The sequence below is a fragment of the Magnolia sinica genome, chromosome 17 (assembly GCF_029962835.1).
Source record: "Magnolia sinica isolate HGM2019 chromosome 17, MsV1, whole genome shotgun sequence".
Taxonomy (NCBI): domain Eukaryota; kingdom Viridiplantae; phylum Streptophyta; class Magnoliopsida; order Magnoliales; family Magnoliaceae; genus Magnolia; species Magnolia sinica.
Window position 1 is genome coordinate 12,399,193 of NC_080589.1, and position 24,930 is coordinate 12,424,122.

Here is a 24,930-nt window from a genome sequence, read left to right on the forward strand (position 1 = left end):
ACGTGGATTGGTAAACACAAATATTAGCTTGGTTCACAAGCTTCTTGGGTGGGTTGTTTGTGTAGGCCCTACCTTGATGCATGTTGTTAATCCATGCCGTCCATTCTATTCTCACGTTCATTTTAGGCGTTGAGCCAAAAATTGAAGTTGATCCGAGTATCTGGTGGGCCATAGCATAGGAAATTGTTGTGGTTACCGTTGAAAAACCACCCGCTGTTTCTATTCGCCAAAATATATTCAATATTGGGCTTGTATGGCTTATATTAAGCCATGGGACCCAACGGTTGGGTCGGATTCACCTAATACGGGCCCCACATATGTAAAACCGTGGAAAAATGGCGATTGCTAAAACAAATATATATATATATATATATATATATATATATATATATATATATATATATATATATATATAATATATACCTGATGGTGGCTGCGCTAGGGACGGACGGGCTGGGACCTAGGTCCCAGCAGTGGGCCCCACCGTGATGTGTCTTGCACATCCACATCGTGCATTGGTGGACCCCTTAGGCCAGTGGGTCCCCCTCCAAAAATCAGCCACATACACGGCTCAGGTGGCCCACATCATTGGAAACAACGGTGTTTGAACGACTGTCATTGAAACCATTTTTGTGGTCACAGAAGTTTTGGAACATTATGAAATTTGTATTTCCTATTCAGTCGGGTCCGGGCGACCTTATCAACGGATTGGATGGCACATAAACATTATGGTAGGCCCCACGTGGGACTACACCTTGGTGTTTGTGGTTGGTCCACACCGTCCAGATAGCTGGACGGTGGGCTGCACCATGAAGTATGTGTTTCAACTGCGCCTGCCTCCTCCCCCTGTACGTGTAGTGCTGGCCCCACCATTGATGTATTTGTTCTATCACCACCGTCCACACCACTGGACGGTGGGACCCCCTATGATGTATGTGTTCTCTCCACACCATCCATTTTTATGGGACCCACCATGATGCATGTGTTGCATCCAAACCGTCCAACATTTTGGCAAGGGAATTTTAAGGCTTGAGTTCAAAAATGAGACAAATCCAGTATCAAGTGGACCACCGTTATTTGGAGTACGGTCCAGTTGACCTGTTGATATGATTCATATATATACACATATGGACGTACTCGTGGCCGTCCGTTGAGGCCCATTTGATATGCATATGGCCTATGTGATGAGGCTCGTTGTGATGCATTTTAGGGCTAGGCGATGGAGCCCGTTATAATGTATGTTAGGCCCGTGTGAAAGGCTCATTATGATGTGTATTAAGCTCTTGAGTGAGGCCTATGATGTTGTATATTTAGCCCTTGTGTGAGGCCATGAGTCCACTTTACGTTAGACTCTATGTGGCCATTCTTTGGGGACAATGTTGGTTAAATATCCACATTGTCGAGGCCGATTGTTGATGCCGGTTATTGATACCGATTATGAGTATGTGACAGCATAACATCATGATACATGCCCATTCGCATCATCTGTATATTTGTTATGAGATGTGATTGACCATTGCATATGTCATTGGGCAGGATGTTATGAGACTCCCTGATAGGCGGAGGTTATCTCACATGAGTGCATGGTATGCGCAAGATTGAAGCATGACTGGATTGTATGACTCATGCATCTTGTATTGTGTGCTGCGATTACTATACGCCCCAGCGACATCAGGGTCGTAGCCTCCACAGGCATATCGTGGATGGCCAGATGGGACACCGAAAATCTGTTCTATATGGGGTGCTATAGATATCCCTGGGTGAAAGTCCATAAACTCTCTTGGTTCCAGAGGTTGCTCCAACATCTAAACCAAGTGGATGTATGAGCGCATGAGGGCCGTATACCGATAGGTCGCGTCTCCCACTGTGTCGTGGTCGGTTGAAAGGGGGTACGGCCTTACCTGCCCGAGAGGAGGGGGCAATGCTAGGCTGAGTCTGACCAGCTCGAGGAATGGGTCCACTATCGACGAGCCAGGCCCGATATTGGCAGGCGGATAGTGAGGTCTCTTTCACTCACCTTGTTGCTCGCGATGGGACGACAACCTGTTTTAGAGTGTAATAAACCCTAGTGATTTTCTCAGAGAGCAACCATACTGATATGAGGACTTATTGAGCAGGAATTGCATATCCATTCATTCATTAATTCACTATCCACTCGGGCTGCTGGTGCGTAACTATTTGTTACGTGTACCATCGCATGGTCAGGATTTTGGTTGGGCGCGCGACTAACCTGAGATCAGGAGTTTACCACATTGTGTCTGACTATCCAAATTTAGGTATGGGGCTAGTTTGGATAGAAGTCCCTTGTGATGGACCCCATAACCTGTGATACTTCGTACTATCATCCCGACTTCACATTTCAGCATGGTCATTTCATTCGCACTGCATATCACATTGCATCTGCAGTACTTAGCATTTTAGGTTACTATGTTTTTGCACTTTTATGGCCTAGATGAGGTTGATGGTATTCGTAACTCGTAAGGATTTACATGTTGCTTTGCATCCTCAGCACCTGTTATTGTCTTATTATGTTTTGCATCGTATGACCTTGGTATGGCTGATAGCACTCATGGACTTACCAGTATATTTCTGCTTACTCTGATATCGTATGATTCATGTCTTGTCAGTATTTCTACTTATTTCGATGATGTATGATTTATGGGCTTTATGGTATACTTGACACTTATCTTGTGCACACACTTTCACCACCCTCTAAGCTTTTGTAAGCTTATGCACGATAGATGCGTGCAGGTGGCGTTAGGTTGCAAGAGCGTTGAGTTTGGAGTCTGCAGTTGTCCTCTGGAGCTTTGATTTCGATATATGTATTTTCCTTTCAGCATTGTATTCAAATGTTTATATTAGTGGATATATGGTGATGATGTTGCCTTTATGATTTGGGTATACTTATGGTTATGCTTCTTATGAGACAAATGTATGTTGGAAAATCCTCCTTATAGGATCCCAAGATCGAAATCTGGCATATGAGTGCTGGAATCCGAGAATGGGGCATTACGGAGGTTGTCGATGCCGGATTTGGCGATCGAAAATTTTGTGAGCCCGGTTTCCGAGTTTGGAGCATGATATAAAATCAAGTGGTAATAGTGAACGCTCGTACCTGTGGGCCAGACGTCGAACTTGAGTTCTCGACGAAGCTTTGTGATTGATAGAAGATGAACAGTATACCTGCAAAGAGGAAGAACAAAACATCGGTTATGGCGAATCTCAGCATTATGCTAAGAAGAAACAGTGGGGATGGTGGACACTGGTACCTACGAGGAAGGCTGGAGAGGCACGGAGGCTTTCGTTTGAGAGGAGGACTGTATAGAGTTCGTAAAAACGCATCGTGTTTTCGTGGAGCATAGAACCACTGCCGTCCTTTTATAGCAGAGAAATCTCGAGAGATCGCCCGCATCCATCTGGGGATTTCTTAGGATTTCTCAGCGAAATGTAAAAGCAGCGGATTTGCATTTACCAGGCGCACCTGGATACGCCGCCTTCCCATCCGTCAAAAAGCGGGAAAGGGTCATCATGACCCTTTTCGCTGTGATTTTCCATAACACGCAAAAACAAACAGGCCCTTAAGGAACGTGTCATAAGAGGAGTTCTACTCCAATTCAAATATTAACTAAAAGACATCATGCGTATAACTGAGAAATAGAGAGAGAAATGGAAGATTTGGGAGCTCAGATCTAGTACGTAATATTTTCTTTTTCTTTGTGCGTTTAATTTATTTTTTGACTGATCTATGCAATGAACGATGTGGATCGGCCACACGTTAATCACATTGATCTATAGGTAGATCAAATGTAAAGACGATGGAAATTTAAGATTCCATGCAAGGTTTTTTATCGCAAAGATTGATTTGTGTGCATCTGGTTGAATCAAATTATATCTGTACGATTCATACAATATCTAAGGCCAAAATATACAAGTGCCTTAATTTCCAGATCGATCTAACCATTGGATGGGCCACATTAGTCAGAATTTAATTATAAACATTAAGTTATATATTTAATGTTAAGATGGATGATCGGACATATTAGATCTACTACCACCATTCAAATATATATATATATATATATATATATATATATATGAATCTATCTTGAAATCCAGAACTGTGGATGAATCTGATCATCTAGTTGTCCACAATGATCATAAGAATGGTTATTATTAATATTATCTTAGGGTTAGATAATTCATTGATTTTTTCTTTAAATTGATCAAGTGGAAGCCAATGGATGGTTTAGATCTAATCTGAAGACGTAAAAACACATTAATTTAGAATAAAAGAAAAATTTTCATAACATTAAATTAATCTTCATTCATGAACTTATTAAGAATATAAATTTTTTTTATGATTTATTGAATAGTGGCTAACCACCGAAGGTGATTAATCAAAGGTGGGCCTCACTGTGTGAGAAAATTGAATCAAACAATAATGTGGTATATATGATTGTTATGATTTCTGAATTCAAATTAATATGATCATCTTGTGAAATTTTCACTGCTAGACCCAGGTGAGTAATTCCAATATGTCTCATGTTCAAGGAAATTAAAATAAAATTGATTGTGTGGTTGATTGATTGATGTGTTGTGTCGATTTATGTATTATTTTATTGATTTAACTAATGGTAATATATGCAATTGTGACACATACTAATATATGATATCACGTTTGATTACTAGAACACAATGAAATCACGTACGTATATTGATAATAAGAGAAGAATTTATGAATAACTATGAAATGATGAAATCATACATCATTTATCGCATAAGCACTTTGTATTGTCGATCCTAGGGGACCTCTCTGGAAGAAACGTCGATCATGCTATATCATTATTAGATGTGAGCTATGCTCAAACCTACCAAAAGGTGGAAGCCTATCTAACGGGTAGATACGGGTTGACGATCTCTAACCCAAGCAGATGGACGATCACCCCATATGATGCGTTCATACATCATGTACATTCATGTTATTTCACATTCTATATTTTGTATTATTTTAATTGGTATGTACATGAACCATGCTGGGTTATTTCACTAAGCTTGGCCAGCTTACCTTTTTGTTAATAGAAAAAATCGTACAAATTGAAATATAATTGATGAAGTTTCTCAAGAACCAGAGCATGCAGTGGAACCTAAACAATGAGCCATGGGAAACGTGGTCGTACCTATTAGAAGAGAGACTGATCGCATTTGGACCATTCCTAATTATTTAATTAAAAATTTACTTGTTAGGATAGTTTGATTTATATATAATATATGATGGTGTTAGTTGTAGGATTTAAGCATTTGATCGGTTTTATTTAATTGAATTGTTTTAGGTCTGTAGCAAGTATTTATTAGTAGGTTGTATTAATTGATGAATTATGCCTAATTTATGCTAATTGAATGTTTATGAATGTTGAGAATGAACAGATGTTGGTGCTTAAATTATTTTGTGTGAATGATTGTGAATAGACTTAGTTGGAATGTAAAATGAATATTACTTTTACCTTTGAATAATCGTATAATGGAACGAGTTAAGTACACATAATGTTTGAGTTATGACTAGTAATTCAGGTTTGAGAGTGCACACTCTGTACTCGAATTTCAAGGCATGATAGAGGTTCTTCTTAGTAGATCAATGTTATGAAAGATGAATTAGAGTTTTTGAGTAAGAACGAAGTTTGGAATCTTATCGATTTTTTTAAAAGAATTATAAGGTTGTTAGTTATATATAGGCCTCTAAGATTAAACACGATTCTAAAAGCAACATTAATCATTCAATACTAAACTACTGATAAAAGAATATACCCAACATGTAGGTATTGATTATAAACAAATATTCTTTTTTATCTTTAAAAAAGATTTACTTAAAATAATCATGACATTAATGGCTCATTTTGATCTCAAGCTACATCAAATCATTTAAATGGAAAATATTGTAATATTTAAGCCTAGACCAACTTATATATATATTTTTACTTAAAATTTAGGCTTGAGCCTAGTTCATAGGCCTAACAATCAAACCCAAGATATGTCCTTAGTGAACTTAGAGTGGGAGTTCTTAATAGGTTGGACCAGTCCATTAACAACCTTGCCATATTGATGGTTATGATCGTCCTTTAAATGAGATTAAATATTTTTATTGATAGCTTATGTTGAGTTATAATTCAATTATATGTATTGGTGATCAAATTCATTTAGTCAGTACTATGAGTTTTATATTATTAATTCTAAGTATTATGTCATAGATAAGGAGCAATATCAAAAGTTAATTTGATAATATTAAAAGTTTAACTCAAATAACATGTTTAAGTTGGATCAGTCATGATCTTGTCTAGCTAGGCCAATGTTATCTTTATCGGGCTTATTTGCTATTTGTTGAAATTTGTTTCGCGTGACAAGAGTAAACATGTTTGTCGTTTACCTAAGCCTATTTAGGTCTTATTTTCTCCTTCAAAAAACTTAAAGCTCTTTGGGGCCATTAAGTTATCACGGTGAAATCCACTGTCTCATATCTACTGTGGAGGAAAAAAAAAAACTCAACTTGGCTATAAATAAGAAAACATTATGTAAAATCACGAATAAAATTCTTAAAATCGAGTGTTGTGACCTGCGTAAGTTTTCAATCATAAAAATATTTAGCATTTTCCTTCGTACTTGTGGGAGAAACCTAATTAATGGGTTAAATTCAATATTTAAACAATCTTATAAGCCTCACACACAATTTTGTATGTGTTTTTATTCCCCATGTTGCCTATTGTGACTCACTCAAAGTTGTGAATTGAGCTTATATTTAATCTAAGGGCTTAACATCATGAATGAATGTGATTAATGAATCGAATGTCATCACGCATGAATAGATGGATGGAATGAAAGAGAAGGGGAGAAAAAATTGTCCAAGTTTGCTAGGAAACTACTCCTAGAGACAAGGAGGGCCTAGCTAACCCTCGGAAAGAGATACAAGTTATCTACAATTTTCTTAAGATCCTATATAAGATATCTCTTAGTAAATGCTTGACTCATTTTTTAACTATTTGAAAAAGGTACTTATGGTTTCAATTTTTATTAGTAACAAATGACCATTAGGTGTAATAGAATTCTTTTCTCATGTACTGTTTATTGCTATTCAATATGGACGTGTGGCCACACATGTGACGAATGAACGGATTTAGTCAAACATGTACGATTAAGAATAGTGTCAAGCATACCAGAGTTGTACTCGACTTGAATGGATTAGAACGAGTATTGCATCATACCCCCACCTATCTCTAGCCATGAACGGGCAGTTCTGTGGGCAGGCCCACTGTGACATACTGCTTATCTATGCCATCGATCCATTTTCTCATATCATTTTAAGGTATGAGCAGAAAAATGAGGTAGATCCAATGCTCAAGTGGACCACAGCACAGATGGCTCTTGCATTTGATGCAACTCACATTTAATGTCTTGTGCATTTAATGTAACCAAAGCATATTATTTGGTATGGTCCACTTGAGTGTTGGATTTGCCTCATTTTGTGCACATACCTTAAAATAATCCAAGAGAATGGATGAACAATGTGGATAAACAGATACATCTTGGTGAGTCTGCCCACATAACTGTCCATTTGTGGCTAGAGACGGGCCAGGGTAGGACGCAATCCGCATCCAATGGATTAAATGCTTGTAACCCTGTATGTCAAACTAGCTGGATTAGGATCAGACCCATGATTTATATTAATCAAGTGATTTAGAATTGAAGGGTTAGTTCTTTATAATTGGATCTTTTTGTCTTGCGTTAAAGAGTTTTCTTTCAACAGTGATAACATTTTTTGATTTCTCAATAATGCAATAATTGATAAGTAAGATTAAAAATTAAGGCTGGATCGCTAATTTTATTAATCAAAGAAGATGAATAGTATAATCAACGACGGAAAAGTAAATTAAGCATAGAAACAAAATAATTACCTACAACTACCTATGTGGACAGAACAACCAAGGTGTGCAGTATGCAAGATGTGATTGGTGTGATCTGCTAAGTAAGAACTTGGTGATTGGCGAGATCTGATGATAGAAGTTGTAGATATTTAACATACTCCTAAGGGTACCATAGCAATAACGTTGGATAGTAGTAAATCTAAGCTAAACTAAGGATTCCGGGCTTGTTGTAGCATGACCGGAAAGAAGTAGAATATCTAAGTTAATAAGCTAAAAACTAAGATAGGCAATATTGCACTATAGAAATTGATCGATTATATTTGGCAAGGGGTTAGAACTCTAGAGATTAATTGATATTATGTGGCGAGGGTTCAGAACTCTCTATCAAATGCTTCTTTTATATAGGCTTTGAAGGGCGATGGCCAAGTTGAGATTTCCCAGTCAACCATTGAATGTGAATCATCCTTGTCCTAACAAGATTTAGATTCTTAATTTATGCTATCAATCCATTTTTCTTCTAATTTTGGATAAATCTTTCTTCTAACCTTTCATATTCTCTGAAAAAATATCGATCGCCTTTAGTAAGTTTTCCACTTTGATATGACTATGTAAAATGGCCTTGCCATGCATATCCTAGATTGCAAAATATCCGATATTAGTGAGGCTTTAAGTAACTTCTTATATATACTATAGGTTACACATACTACACATGCGGCAATCATGTGTCCTTCACACAATGTCCCTCTTTTCTCGACCAAAGATGTGTATATGGCTCTAAGCTGTTTTTACTTTCGGCAGGCTACATGTTGCCGAAAGACGTGGATCGAAGATTTCTCAAGGCGCGAGTATGATTTACCACCTGTTGTTCATACGTAAGTGCCGACATGTGGTGGTGTCTCATTGGGCACGTGAACTGCGCCAAGCTAAGTGTAAACATTGTTCTCGCATTCTAAGTAGGGATGTCGATGAGTTGAGTTAATTCGTGGTTCAACTGCTCAACTTGCTTTTAAGATACTAGTTTTGGACGTTTTTGCCCTTGCAATAATATTATGATATTTGGTTATTAGAGGATAATTTGTCATTAACAAATGTAATTGCTTGGCAAGGGACAATTTCAAATTTTACCATGAAAAGCTCCATGAACGACTTAGATGGATCTTCCTTTCACTTGCTTTAATGCGTATAGCCCACACTCACCTTTAATCCACACAAAACATTTAATTAGTGAGACCATGTGAAGAAGGCTCTATTGGGTCCACCCTGATGATGGTGTGACGTCCATTATGTGCAACTGTTGTTTTGACTCACATATGACGTTAGCCCAAAAATTAGGTAGATTAAGGATTTGAGCGGGTTAAAACAATAGTAGCAGTAAGGATGGATTGCCCACTATTCTCTTCTCTCCCTCTCTCTCTCTCTCTATAGGTGTAGTGCGGATTACATGTAGCCCCCACCTTTTTCACAACCTCTCTCTCCTTTTTGGTTCTCCTCTGAAATACCCGTAGTTAAGGATGCAATTTGGTTTGAAGGTCAACCCAATCTAACCTGACCTTAAGAGGACCAATCCGCAACCCGACTCGACCCGAATTCACCCGAAGTAACACAACATGACCTGACCCAACCCAATTTGGTTTATATGATTATTCCCAAACCGACCTAACTTGACCCAAATTTGCTCAAGCCAAACCCAAACCGCATGAGTTGAGTCACTGAGTTTTTGAGATTGGATTTTATTAAAATTAAGACAGGCGTGGGAGTGGGATTTGAACACTAGCCACAGCCAAACTCAACAAAACCCTTATTTATATTTATTTAATATTGTAAATATTTATTAACATTCTTGTTATTTTCAGTTTAGGATAGTTAAATAGGCAAAGCTTGAGCCTTTGAGTCAACTCAACTCGGCTGAAAACTGAGTCAGAGTTTTCGGGTTTTTAAACTAAGCAAAGAAGTAGAATACAATATAAACCACGGTTCAATTCAAGTAGGAGGAGAAGATAGAGGTCATCCAACCATGATGAATGTCAGCTAAGGACCTGTGGTTAATCAACACGGTATTCCCTCAGATCAACGGTCCTGATCACTCTATACTTGTGCCACACGTTAAAGCTGCTGAAACCAATGCAACCGGTTGTTGTTGACCGGAAGGTGTTAGACCAACTCTCCTAGCATCTATATCCAAGATAACATGCACACCAACATTTCAAATTACAAAATAAATAAATAATAAAAAAAAAAATCCAGGCAGTCGAATCCACCCGAAAGGAAAAAAAGAAGAAAATAAATAGAATGATTATGTAAAGATGATCTGGCCCGTTCATGACGGTGCCTATCCCCGTATAAAAGGAATGGACGGTTCAAAATGATTTCCATTGATCAACATTCAACATCCACGTGTGACCCACTTGATGAGCGGACTTGCCTAATTTTCATGTTAGGTCATCTTAACCGTAAGGCTAATATTATGTATGGCTCAGATGTCCCAAAAACATGGCCAGTAGGCATGTGTACCACATGTAAGGCCACGTGTTGTGAATACTGTGTTAGTGGGGCTAGCACATCTCTGTCATGTATCGGATATTGTATGTGTGGATCTCGTCCCCACATATGCTAGTGGTTGAAAAAACAGATGTTTTATTTTTGGGGTTCCTATTTTTCTAAGTGCCCCAATCTGGGCCAGACCATGGGCCCATCTGGTTCACTGACGTTGATTGGGCTTGGGCTCAGCATCAACCATTTTGGGTGGGCCCAGGGTCTGACGTTGCACGATAATACTTCCAGGTAGGCTTGGATCATTTTTCTATTGATGGACTTCCCAAGATTGGATCAAGGCCCAATGAACGGTCTCTACTTCGTGTTGAAGAAAAGATGGGCCAAGTCTCGCCAAGGTAAGGGACATGCCCAGAAGGTTGACTGCTGCAGCCCCAGATGATTTAGGGGTGGGGGTGATAATGGACTGGGTGGCCTATCTGGCCTGACTTTCGAATGGGCTTGGACATATTAGCTTGGCCCACGAGCTGTTATTGAGCCAGACTTCACACGTGTGCATGCGTTCCTTTCTACATCTATGCCGTTCTGGCTAGTTAATATATCTTCTATGTAGACAATTTAGGGGTGCATAGGGGTCGGTTCGGTTCCGTTCCGTTCCGTTCCTAACAGTTTCAGGAAAATTGGAACTGGAACCGGACCGTTTGCACCCTAGAATCGAACTGGAACCGGACCGTAAAAACTAATTTGGTCCTACGGTTATGGTCTTTTTATAATTCAGCCCAATTGCATGTTCTTTTCTAATAATCTAGCCTATGTTCATTCCTGTTGTGATCTATATAATGAATGGTTTAAATATTATGTATGATGTGCAAAAAGACATTTATGAAAACAATCAAAGAACGCATTGTAAATCATAAATTATAAGTCAACGAGATGACTAAAATAAATTGTTAACTAATAAAATAGATAATTAAAATATATTGTAAACTCGGCCTGGTTCCAGGTTCGATTCTACGGTCCGGTTCCAGGTTTGGTTCTATGAATTGGTTCTAGAGGATTGCAAACCGAGAATCGAATTGAACTAATCAGTACTTTAATTTTCAAAACTGGAAGTCTGGAACCGGTGCACTTAAAAATGGGAAAAATTGAGTGATTTGGTTGGTTTCAGTCTGGTTTACCAGTTCTACCGGTTCCATGTGCACCCCTTGTAGACATTGGTTTTCATTTTGTAAGATGTCTATTGGACTGTCCGAGCTGAGCCCAACCAATTTTGCAGAACCAGGTAGGCCCCGCTGCTGGGCTAATGTTGGCCTCGGTCCTTGGGCCTTGTAGTGCAGGCCGGCTGCCCAGCCCAACCCTTCAATGGACTGGACCGCACCTGTGGTTGTTGACCCATGGCTCTTAGGCAGGCAGATCTTTATTTTGCTAGGCCCAGGCCCAGGCCCAGGCCCATCCCATTCACAGCCTATTCCGGATTCAGGATATTTTGATATTTCAATACAAGTGGGCCTGGCCAAAAGCAGCACTGATCAAGTGGTCCTAATTGTTTCTTTTTTTTTTTTTTTTTTTTTTTTCTTTTTTGTTGAAATTGGACCACTTACGTATTTTCTCTTTGTTGGCCTTTTGGGGCCAATAATCAGATGGCTAGGATCAATCGATCATTGTAATTTTGGCCATGCCACATCAATAGAGGGACCCATGATTTGGACGGCCTGGATTGATGTACATATTTGCTATGGGTACAGAGACTACAGATTACAATGGATGGTTGCTGTATTAGCTATGGTGTAGGAGGAAGATGTTGTTACACATATCCTCTCCATCAGGAATATCGTTCTGTGATCCTGACCAATGGTCTGTAGCGTCGCACGGTGGATGGACCTTCCCCCACAAATCTTTCGGATTGGAAGATCCTGCCCATTAATATAGAAGTCATTTCAGTTGAATTAGGACCGTTGATGTATTTCTCTTTCTATTCACATCAACAGTGTGTGGCGGCATACCAATGGTCTGGATTTCTAAAACGTGGGCCCCACTTATCAGAACTGAAAACCCGGATTACGGTGCAAAGACATGGGGCGTGGATTCGGTCAGGACAGTACCTGACCGCGTTTGGTCAGGTCGTGACCGTGGGGCCCATATTGATGTATATCTTGGATATCTAAGCCGTCCATACATTTTTAAAGTTCTTTTTACGATGTAGTCCCAAAAATGAAGAAGATCCAATTCTTAAGTGGACCACACCACAGGAAATAGTGGTGACTCCCCATTAAAAACTTTTTGTGGGCCAAAAAAGTTTTGGATCAAACTGATATTTGTATTTTCCATTCATAAAGATCCATTCGACCTCATCAACAGGTTGGATGGTAAACAAAAATTACGGTGGGCCATAGGAATTTTTTAATGGCATTCAATCACCATTGTTTCCTATGGTGTGGTCCACCTAACATTTGGGTCTTCTTCATTTTTTCGTAGAAGTCATAAAATGATCTGAAAAAACGTATAGACGGAGTGGATATACAATACATACATCAAGGTGGGTCACACGGTCACGACCCGACTGTATCCGCGCCCAAAAACATGCAGGTCGCTTATCAGATAATTCCTCTTAAAGACGCCCGCCAAAATCTCTCCACCAGTCGCTTTTTACGTTGCACTGTTTGACACGCCTCAAAAATCCAAAAATCCTAACTTATCTCCAAAAATCCAATTTTTCCATCTCTCTCTCTCTCTCTCTGTACACAAAAAGTGAAGAATTTCATTGCATTTGTGAAGGGAAAGGGGTTTAAGTTGCGTTACCTCTCTCTGTCTATAACAGATAAGAGTTATTTACAAGAAGTGAGAATTTTCAGTGCATTGGTTGAAGGAAAGAAAAAGGTGAGTTGGGTTCCCATTTTCTTAGGATTTTTTTTTTAAATTTTTGTTTAATGTTTGTAGTTGATTTTTGGGTCTTCCTTTCTTTTCTAGATTTTCTTTGGGGTATTTAGATTATAGCATTTTGGGTAGAAAATTCAATAGATTTTCAATGTTATTTGCAGACCCAAGAGCTATTTACAAGAAGTGAGAATTTTCAGTGCATTGGTTGAAGGAAAGAAAAAGGTTAGTTGGGTTCCCGTTTTCTTTAGGATTTTATTTTATTTAAATTTTTTTCTAACTTTAATGTTTGTAGTTGATTTTTGGGTCTTCCTTTCTTTACTAGATTTTTTGGGGGTTTAGATTATAACATTTGGGTAGAAAATTCAGTAGATTTTCAATGTTATTTTCAGACCCAACAGCATCTTTCTTAGCTCTCTTCTTCTTCTTTTTGGAGCCTTTATTTACACCCCATCCTTTTGACTGGCACCCCCACTGGCTCTCTCTCTCTCTCTCTCATTACTTCACTTTAATACTATTTCAATGGAGAATGGATTTAGGCAAATAAGTCAGCGTGGGTGCAGATATCAATTCCCCCCTTTTAATGTCTTGTTTGTGATGGGAAATACTCCAATAACTAAGTTGAGATCGATGCCGTTACCCCATTTCTCTTCCTATTTCTGAGTCTCTCATCATAAAGAACGGAATTTTAGTTAAGGTGGGATTACTTGACTCTCTGCGGCAATAAGACGGTGATGCGTGTACCTCTCAATCCAAACTGCCCAAATTTTGATTGGAATGGTGCAAGTACTAGTGTAGCAGGTGATCTGGAAGTGATGTAGAGCAGGTCACGGACACTTTCATGGCAAAGATGGACCAAAAAAGGCCCGATCGGAGGTGAAGGTGATCAAGACCGTCAGAACCTTAAAACAGTCTTATCTCGCAAACTGGAATGAGTTTTTCGACATATCATATATGATTTTGGGGTAGGAGAAGCCACTTTAGCCAACCAACCCTGTTATGCCAGGTTTCCCAAGCCAGATTTGCGAGATTCCATCAGATCAACTGTCAAGAGTCCATTTTATTTTCGTTTTTACTATAAATACTAAGTTTTAGTTCAATCATAACTTTTGATCCTTTGAGTTGTAAGAGTCGTGCCCAACATAAAAAGGGCTTAGAAAAATTAGAGAATAACGTGGTTGGGCTAAATTGGACACTTACTATTTTTGGCCAAAAACCATGAAGTCTAGTGGGAATGGTGATCGTCTATAAATAGATAGTAAGTCACGTTTTTAAGGAGTTTGAGTATAAAACTTCATCATAGGGTTGAGCTCGTTATTTAAAGGATTGTAATTTCGTTTTTATTCATCAATTAATTTATTTCAAATTTATTAGAAATTTTTTCTATTTTTTTTTTTATCCCTTGTGGATTCAAGGAATATCTATGAGGAGTCCAGAGAGCTCTGTGGATTCAGAGTAGTTATTCTCTGAGGAAAACGGTGATCGACCTCATCATGTCTCTCCCTGCGTGACTGATGTAGAGCGGGTCGTAGACACTGTCATTGCAAAGATGGACCAGAGAAAGCCCGATCAGAGGCGGAAGTGATCAGGACCGTCAGAACCTTAAAACAATTGTATCTTGCAAACCGGAATGAGTTTTTCGACATATTATATATGATTTTGGGGTAGGAGAAGCTGCTTTAGCCAACCAATCCTGCTATGTCGGGTTGCCAATACCAGATTTGCGAGATTCCATCAGATTGACAATCAAGAGTCCATTTTATTTTCGTTTTTACTATAAATAGTAAGTTTTTGTTCAATCATAAATAGGAGTCGTGCCCAACATGAAATGGGCTTACGAAAATTAGGAGAATAACGTTGTTACACCAAATTGGACACCTGCTATTTTTGGCTAAAAACCATGTAGTCTAGTAGGAATGGTGACCGTCTATAAATAGTAAGTTTACTATTTATAGTAAGTCACATTTTTAGGGATTTTGAGTCTAAAACTTTGTCCTAGGGTTGAGCTCATTAATTTTAAAGGATTGTAATTTCGTTTTTATTCATCAATTAATTTATTTCGAATTTATTAGAAATTATTACTATTTTTATCCCTCCTGGATTCGAGGAATCTCTGTGAGGAGTCCAGAGTGCTCCGTGGATTTGGAGTAGTTATTCTCTGAGGAAGACGGTGATCGACCTCATCACGTCTCTCCCTGCGTCAGGAAGGGGGGAAGGAAGAGATCTCCATCTTCTTCTTCCTCTATGATAAACCTTGAATCCACGAGGAACCTTGAATCCACAAGGTAAAAAATCTCTAAAAGAGAAAATATTATTGACTGTGCCCTTCACATTGGCTAGGATGTACCCTAAAACTAGCAAAAACCAAAATTTAACCTTAAACTCAAAATTAACTCCAAAAACAACCTTATTTTGGAAAACCGTTCAATGGCCAATTGCCCTTCACATTGGCTACGATGTAGAGCTCGTCAATAGCTTAATATGCGTGATTCCAGTAAACAATCGCAAAGTTATGGCTATTGGAAGCTATAGTGCATGTTTGACCCTTGTCAAACTTCTTGACTGATTTCTTTCGATTTTGACTGTCCAAGATATTGACTTTGACTTTGACCTACATCAAGAACAATAATGATCCTGACCATCTGATGGATGGCCTCAATCAATAGATGAATTGAGTCAATGAATCATGATTGATCGTCCAACTTGAAGAAATAAGTGGAGATGGTTCCAATCATGAAACTGCCCTTGAAAACAGAACAGAAAAGCTTAGTTTTGACTATTTCTATGGACTAAGGACTCTTTATTAATGTATTCATATGGCGACTGTCTTTGTTTCTACAATATATGTAGCTTTTGTATTTGAATGAGAAACAATCACATGCAATGATGTACAATACAGCAAAGAATCTTCCCATGAGATATTTAAGCCTTTCGCAAGTAGGATGTTTTCAATGGAAATAACTGCCATTTGAATTATGGCGTGTGCCGAAGATCACATCTTTAGCATTATCTTTACAATGGGATTTTGGAGTTTGTACTTTCTTAGAACTTTGTATTTGGCAATTGTAGAACAAAGTAGCCAACTTGAACATATTTGAGAATCTTATGGAAGATTTTCTTCTTCTTCTTCTTCTTCTTCTTCTTTTTTTTTTTTTTGTATTGGCATTTTAGCAAATTATCGACACCTTTTTTCATTAGACAACTAATTTTGTAACTATTTTTGAAGCATACAACATGCAAATCTGTCATCTGCAAAAGATAATATGGATGTTTCGGGTCATAACTACTCCAAACAAGAAGAATGATTTGAAAGACCAAGAAGCAGCCATTGTGACTACTCACCAGTTTTGCTAGGCACTGACTCACCTCTACACACAAAGCTATGCAAGAGGCCAGTGGGGCCCACCATGTAGATAACATGGTCCAAGAAACAGCACAATCCACGCATCAGGTGGACTGCACATGTACATAATGGCAATTTCTTCTAAAACATTCTTTGTTTTTCCCTGATGAGTTGAGAGGCCTAATTTTCAGGCCAAGTTGTTTCTATGGCAGTACTCATCTCATGCAAAACTTGGATGCCCCAGCTCTTAGTTTTACTTCTTAGATTTACTTTCAGCAATTTCAATGGATAGATGCTCATGCACATTTAGTGTAAGAGGTGATTCAAATTCTCTCCAACAAGAACATTGCAGATTTACCAATGCATTTATTCCCTTTCAGACAAAAGATGCTCGGCAAGACACTCGCTGAGCCTGGTGGAGAACTTAATGTTAGCTTCGGCTACCAATTCAATGGCAAGAAGTCGAGCTTCTCTGAGGCATCTGATGGATTTGAAGCCCCACCAGAAGTTTACGATGGAGATGCAAAGATTCGAAGGAGAAGCAGCTCATTTTCTTGCTTATCAGGGGCTGCTCTCAGCGCTAATGCCACTTTGGCAAATACTAACATTTGCAATGGTTTGATTGGAGCTGGAATCCTGCCTGGTTTGGATTCTCCGACATCATTCCGGAGGGTCCCTTCATCGCCATCCATCTCAAGGCTGGATATGTTATCGTCTTCTCTTCAAAGTAATATTTCTACCTTGAGTGGCAGCTTATCTACTCACAGTGAGTCCTTTGAATGTGATTCAAGTGTATTGAAATCAATGAGCGCTCCTTCAAGGAGTGAAGGCTTTCTAAATGCCGTGGAAGTAGAAATGGCTGGTGGGGCAGCTGGTGAAGACAGAGTCCAAGCTATCTGTTCCGAAGAAGATGGATGGGTCTTTTGTGCAATCTATGATGGATTCAATGGGAGGGATGCAGCTGATTTTTTGGCTGGAACGCTATATGAGAACATCGGATTTTACCTGAATCTACTGGACCGGCAAAAGAAGCAGCAAAATTCCATCGCTTCAGATGACTTGGGTTCAGACGGGTCCCTTCTATATTTTCTGGAAGATGGTAGTTTTGAAGAAAAATCACCCAGCAAGGATTTGTTGGATATTGTTTGGAAAGAGGATGGCCCTCCTGATCCATTGAAAGATGGGGTGGTTGATAGTCTCCGGCGTGCTCTGTCTCAAGCCGAGAGTGAGTTTCTTAATATGGTCGAGCAGGAAATGGATGACCGTCCCGATTTAGTATCCGTTGGATCTTGTGTTTTGGTGGTGCTTCTTTATGGGAAGGATCTGTATACACTCAATTTGGGTGACAGCAGGGCTGTACTGGCAACAATGAATGAAGGTGTTGATGTGGACGGAACCGAGCCTTTGGAAGCTGTTCAACTTACAGAGAGTCATTCGGTTGATAATGAAACGGAGCGGATGCAGCTCTTGCATGATCATCCTGATGATCCTTCAACAATTGTGGCTGGAAGAGTGAAAGGAAAACTGAAGCTGACTCGTGCATTTGGAGTTGGTTATCTGAAGAAGGTACAAAGTTGTTGATTATTTTAAGTTAATTGTAAATATGGGGTCCATGCTTAGGTAATCTGGACCATTGATCTCATGGGTTCCATGATAGGGATGCTCCCAAAGCTTCCCAAATCAGAAGACTCCAGCAAATAGCAATCCAATCTTATGTGCTTTTCCCACTGAATGTGGACAGTTGCTATATATATATTTTTTTGTGATCATCTATTTGCAATTCACTGATTGAAGGGTGGGGATCTTCCCGTATTTGATATTTTGGGGGCATCCCCCATCTAAAGGTGAGGCCCATCATATCAATGTTCTGGCTTGGTTATCTGAATAAGGTACAATCAGTGTTTTAAGTATCGATGATATCGGCCGATATATCCCACGATATATCTTGTATCCCACCTGTGCGATACGAAACACACAAGTAGTGGGATATATCCCACATGTTCGATATGGCAAGCATTTTCAATTTTCGATCCTTTTTTTTTCCCCCTATAAATCATGTTAAATCAGTGTTAAATTGTTACAAATCACTTATCCTTCATATTTTGGATGAAAAATCATGGATTGAGAACTTCGATTTTGAGATTTGGAGGAAATTGGCCGAGTTGCGGAAAATTGAAAAAAAAAATAATAATAATCAAAATTTCTCAATTTCTTGCAAATCGATTGCAACTTTTGTGTCTAAACATAAAATCAAACATGTGTTATGTAATGTGATCTAGTGATTCTTCCATTGCTTTTGAATGTATTGCTTGTGTTTCCACATGTCATCTTACATTTATAAATTATATGAATATAATTTGAATATACTTGAATCAATTCAATTAGACAACGCATAGATTAGGACCCCATACAAAGAAAACCTATCATGTGCACTTGCTTTTTGTAATGTTTTGATTTATAAGTGTGTATTGATGTCTTTTTTAACAATCATCATTGAAAAATTCGACCAATTTCCCGATGTTTCCAACAACAGCGATACATTACACGATACAACTGATATATCCCATGCGATAACCGATATGTATCCGTATCCCAAGGGTGCGATATGTAACGCGATACCGATATTTCGAACATTGGGTACAATATTGTCAATTGTTTCCAAGTTAAGAGGAATTTTAGGGTCCTCAGCCTCCTTAAATGTGGGGTCCATGGTTATGTGATATGCGCCACTGATGTGATGGGCCCCACCATGTTGAAGCTCCTAAAGCTTCCCAAATTGGATGACTAGCCATCCAAACTTTCACCCTTTTCCTGTTGAATCTGGATAGTGGCTGTATTTTTCGTAACCATCTATCTGTAGTTCACTGATTGAAAGTCAAGGAACTTCCAATCTTGGAGATTTTTGGGCTGTCCTCCATGAAATTTGGGGCCCATATGATCAATGCCATGTGTCATGAAATCATGAATCTCTGCTTCATCAATATATAGTTTTTCTCCTGAATCTCTACCATATGCTCGATTTCTACAGAGGAAAATGAACGATGCTCTAATGGGCATTCTTCAAGTGCGGAACCTTTTGAGTCCTCCATATATCTCCACCAAACCATCATTAAGCGCTAGAAGAGTTTCAAATGGTGATTGCTTTGTAATCGCTGCCAGCGATGGTCTGTTTGACTTCTTCAGCAATGACGAGGCTGTACAGCTAGTACATTCTTATATCAAGAGCAGTCCTCATGGAGATCCAGCCAAGTTCCTGCTAGAGCAGCTCCTATTAAAAGCGGCAGACAATGCAGGTACAATTACAAGAAAGTTTTATGCTTAAAAAATGGAAGGATTTATTTTATACTTCTCTATTAGTTTATTAGCAATCCTAATGTAACAAGGACACTCACACATCAATTTGATTGGACCACCGATACTGAGTCGACTTGGTGATGGACACATTTTTGTCCATGTTCAAATCTAAGGGCTCATTTGGGAGGTTGTAAATGGAAATGGAATTGGAGGTAAATTAATTGGGAGCAAATGGCTTACTCGGTTGTGTTTGGAAGGGAGTAGATGAAATACATTTGCAGTCCAAGTATTCTGTTTGAATAGGAGTCAATGGGAGGAATTGGAATGCATTGGAATTTTTCAATATATTCACAGGAACATATGTGATATCCCAAATAAGCTTAAATATCTTAAATTAATGTACATATGTGATATCCCAAATAAGCTTAAATATCTTAAATTAGTGTACATATGTGATATTTAACAGTCCCCATGGATTGCCCGATGCACTTGGTTGGCGGGTGATTGTGTGCATCTGCAGGGAATATTCTCGCCTTAAGGGCGTGTTTGATTTTGTGTATCAGGAAAATAACCTTGAAAAAGGTCATTATTACCTTTTCACCGTGTTTGAAATTTCAAATGCATTTTCGTCTCGAAAATTGGTCCAAAAAATTTGACTTACATTTGTGGACCCCACTATGATGTGCATGACATATCCACACCGTCCATCTGTTTTATCAGAAGATTTTAGGGCCAAGTCCAAAATGGAGACAAATGCAATGCTCAAGTGGCCCATACCACAAGAAACAATAGCCTTAAAAGTCCGCCATTGAAAGTTATTTTGTTTATTGGGCCCACATTAATGTTTATTTGTCATCTAATCTGTTCATGAAGTCATAAAAACATTGATAAGGGTTAAACACAAATATCAGCTTCATCCAAAACATCTGAGGGCCACATAAATTTTTATACGGCAAGCATCCAATTCCCACTGTTTCCTATGGTGTGGTCCACTGGAGCTTTGGATCTGCCTCATTTTTGGGTTCATGGCCTAAATGAGGCTGACATATAGGATGAACGGTGTTGATACATCACGTACATCACAGTGGGCCCTGTATTCATTTGGCAGCCATCCTCAGTTTTAACGCCGAAAAGTTAAGCCGTCAACGTCGGCGCAAGAAACGATGCGGTAATTACCTGGTAAGTAATTATTACTTATTTACTAGGTAATTACCTCTTCCCTCAAAAATCAAATAGGCCCTAAAGGGGTTGTGACACCCCGTCATCATTAAAAAAAAGGTGATATTTAACAGAATGATTGTAATAAGTCCATTGAAATATATATACTTTAGTCAAAAATGAGGAAACTTCGAGCCTTGGGTGATCCACGAATGTAAGGATCACAAACAAGCAACTTGCCAACATTTTTTAACCATCTATATAGATGGCCAACCTTTGAACAGTTTGGATCATTCTATTGGTGTGATTGTAGTGATGTACCTGATAATTGGATTATTTCGGAGTATAATTAGTGTGCCACATATATGGCAGACATGTTTGTAGTGCCACCTTTGTTTACTCATGCGACTCTCCAAGGGCGCTCAAAAAGGCATTTCACCCAATTTACTTCCAAATCCTCTCTCAGAAAGAGGATTTCATTTATAGGCCCGTTTACTCCCATTTCATTTCATTTCCATGCATTTACTCTCATCCAAACACACCTCAAATGCCATTTACCTCCATTTACTCCCGATTCCCCCAATTTAGCTCCCTTTACCTCCAGTTACTCCCATCCAAAAATTCCCACTTCGGCAAAAATCGTGATGATTTATTAGGTACACATAGTTCTCCTCCCTCATTCAGTAGAAGAAAGTGAAAATTTTCTCTTGTACTTCTCTATTAGTTCATTAGCAATTCTAATGTAACAAGAAGAAACACACCAATTCTGAGTTGACTTGGTGTTGAATACATTGAGCATGTTTGGATTGATCGTATACCACCGTAAAGTGATCTAACATGTAATGATTACAAATTACAATACCTGTCGATGGAAATAAGGTAATTTGACTAAGGATTCTTGTGTTTGGATAGGTGTGGTAAACTTGTAATGATGATACTTCTACATTAGTGTAATGTCAAATCAACAAGAAAAGATGTCAAATCACTATGGTAAAATGCAACTGATGCGTGTGTTTGGATAGGGGATTTCCACTACAATGCGATGTAAAATTGTAATTAGTGCATGTCTTTTATTCCAACTGGATAAACAAACATCGTAAACCTGTAATGATGACACTTTTTACATTACTCTATGCCGGTATATGATCGATCCAAACACACCTTTAAGACCATGTTTAAATCTAAAAGTAAATGGAAATTCCCCCATTGCCAAAAATCATCTGAGTCAACCTGGTGTCATACACATTTAAGATCATGTTCAAATCTAAAAGGAAATGGAAATTCCTATTTTGCAAAAAATCATGATGGTTTATTGGGTAAACAAAGTTCCCATCCCTCATTTGATGGTGGCTTTCTTGCAGGCCTTACTATGGAAGAGTTGATGAGAATCCCTGCTGGTTGTAGAAGGAAATATCACGATGACGTCACTGTGATCGTGATTCTCCTTGGTAGTGACCAGCGCATGTTGAAGGCATCAACATGTCTGTAAGTATACAGTCATTTCACTAGATGTTTTACAAATTGCAGCCATGTTATCCTGTTATCGCTGCATTTTCTCATTCTCATACTTTGTACAGATTATGAGAAAAATAGCCTAACAAATTTCTGTATATCCTGTCTTTGAATTTCATTGAAATTACAAAATTGTCTTGATTGGTAGACGGAAGGGTATTGTATAGTGTCAATGAATAAATACTATTTTGTGTGTTAATGTACATGGCATTGTTCATATTTTTTAGATCTTATAAATGGAAATTGGACATGTCCCACCAGTATCAATGGCTGTGGATATCTTTTGGTAAATTGATAATTGTTACTCTTTCTCATAAAGACAAGTAGTTGAAAAGATCCCATGAATGAAAATTTGAATCAGTAATCTTAATCTTGCCCGTATGTGCTGATCATGGTCCCTTGGACTGCTACAATCAGTCCGATCATAGGCCCCACACAATTCAAATTTTGGCAGGAATTGGATATTGGCACTGATATTAAGGCATCAAGGGATCTGTTTACACCATGATTCTGATTACCATCTCGATAATCGGATTGAGCACATACCTCTTTTTGAGAAATCACTTTGCTGAGTTTTAGAAAATCTCTCCCTCAAAAGAACATCATTCTTCTGCTCTACCTGCAACAACATCATAGATGGTCATCAAGAGATTCAAGACACTTGACAAGTACCGAATCCTAATGTTCAAAATCTGTTTAACCTTTCAAGCAATCCTACTAATTGATATGGCCTGGCTTACTTTTGGAATAGAAAATACAATAGCCTAGTTTATGTATGATTAGGTTTTAGGGAGTACAATAGCCTTGTTTCAGTAGGAATAGCCTACTTGTCCTTTTCTGCATAGCAAAAACTCTCTAATCTTCTCCCATGGACCCCTTCTGGTCTTCTCCTTCTGGTCTTCCAGTTTTTTTCAAGGGCTGTCTGTTTCTTGTTTGCATTTCACAACGATAACCGTGCAAATCATATTTGCAAACACTACTTGTGCACGAGACACCAATCCAGAAAAGATGCAAAAGAACCATAGTAAGAAGGTAGCAGTGAAAAAGTCATGCAATCAATATGCTGCCCCAAAATAAAATAAACTATTTTACTACATTAGCTAGAGCCTATATATTCCTATGCTCTGTTATAGCTAGCAACCCACAACTCAAACCTTTTGACCACTTATCTACTTGCAACTTACCACCAGTTAGAGGTGACAAGATGCTGGGTTGGGGCCAGGCCGAGCTCTGTCCAAGCCCAGCCTGCCCGAATCTCACACACACACACACGTGTGCACGGTCCAACCTACCCTAATTGAAAAGGGGGCTTAAATTTTGAGCCCGAGCCTGGCCCTTGGGCCTGATACTCCAGCTCGAGCCTGTTGACAGTCCTACCACCAATAAACTAGAACTCGAATTTAAACTTAGCTATCTTGTATGATTCCCCAACTGAGAATTGACAAACAGAGCCCCCCTAACACTAATGAACTTGTAATCCCTAGCTGCCTTTCTCTAATTGTGAGAAGGAAATGTGTTAGTTTCTTATTTTAGTTAGGTTCTCTACCCCTATTCCATCACACACAAAGTTTGTATGTGCCACAAGGGTGGCATTCGTGGCATGACACCCTGGCAATGTGTTCAAGTTGGCACTGACTCTAACACTCTCCTCAGGTTTGACTCTATGTGATGAGGACATCGTGCACACGCACTCCCGCACACTACCACCCCTACGCACATACGTACGCAGAAGGAGGATCCCAACATCGATCTGACTCGATGATGACGTCCAGGGAGGGTTTCCTAGTTAGAAGTCAAGTTTTGGTTCAAAAAAGTGGGCTCGATAGTCAAGAAAAGCCCATCATGGGATCTCATGATCGTGGCCCACTCGTCGAATTGATTTCATATTTTAGGTTTTGCTTATTGTTATTATTTAGAACATTGTGAACGCTTTAGATTTCTCTGTTTGGTTTTTATTTTAGTTTACTTCATCGCCAAGTAATAGGTTGCGCACATGATGCGAGTTTTGGGGTATAGGATTTTTCCTATAAATAGGCACCCCTTGTAGTTCTTTTGATTCATTGAAGTTAATAAAAAAAACTCCTGCTTTATTTTTCTGCTCTCTTCGTAAGTTGTGGAAGAATTCAAAAGTGGGTGCGAAGCCCTCCCTTTTCGAAAGGCTAACTACCGTGGTGCGAAGCCACATCGATCTCGATTCACTCCAATCCTCCATCATCTTTTTTTCCATCTTCCCCCACCATCCGTACTTTAAATTCTTCCTTTTGTTGCATCAGATTTCTTCATTACAGCAGGTTTTCAGATTTTGGCCCGTAGGCCAGCTGAAACTTCGGCGGAGCACCATGCACAAAC

General features: G+C 38.9%; 1 protein-coding gene across 2 annotated transcripts; it reads left to right on the forward strand.

Moving 5' to 3' along the window:
• Window positions 1-13,116: 13,116 nt before the first annotated feature.
• On the forward strand, window positions 13,117-22,801 carry LOC131231230 (probable protein phosphatase 2C 40). 2 transcript variants are annotated; one of them, XM_058227363.1, is made up of 6 exons: window positions 13,117-13,277; window positions 13,439-13,499; window positions 16,501-16,725; window positions 16,998-18,183; window positions 19,646-19,910; window positions 22,431-22,801. In XM_058227363.1, the coding sequence occupies exons 4-6, from the start codon at window positions 17,005-17,007 to the stop codon at window positions 22,556-22,558; spliced, it is 1,572 nt and encodes a 523-aa protein (XP_058083346.1). In that variant the 5' UTR covers window positions 13,117-13,277; window positions 13,439-13,499; window positions 16,501-16,725; window positions 16,998-17,004; the 3' UTR covers window positions 22,559-22,801. The 2 variants fall into 2 exon arrangements, with proteins under 2 accessions (XP_058083346.1, XP_058083345.1); XM_058227362.1 differs by lacking the exon at window positions 16,501-16,725.
• The last annotated feature ends 2,129 nt before the right edge of the window (window positions 22,802-24,930 follow it).

Bases quoted from the DNA above. Each gene is read 5' to 3' on its own strand.
- LOC131231230 (XM_058227363.1), top strand. From the start codon at position 17,005: ATGCTCGGCAAGACACTCGCTGAGCCTGGTGGAGAACTTAATGTTAGC. The intron at 18,184-19,645 runs GTACAAAGTTGT...CGATTTCTACAG, and splicing joins GAGTTGGTTATCTGAAGAAG to AGGAAAATGAACGATGCTCT. The intron at 19,911-22,430 runs GTACAATTACAA...GCTTTCTTGCAG, and splicing joins AAAAGCGGCAGACAATGCAG to GCCTTACTATGGAAGAGTTG.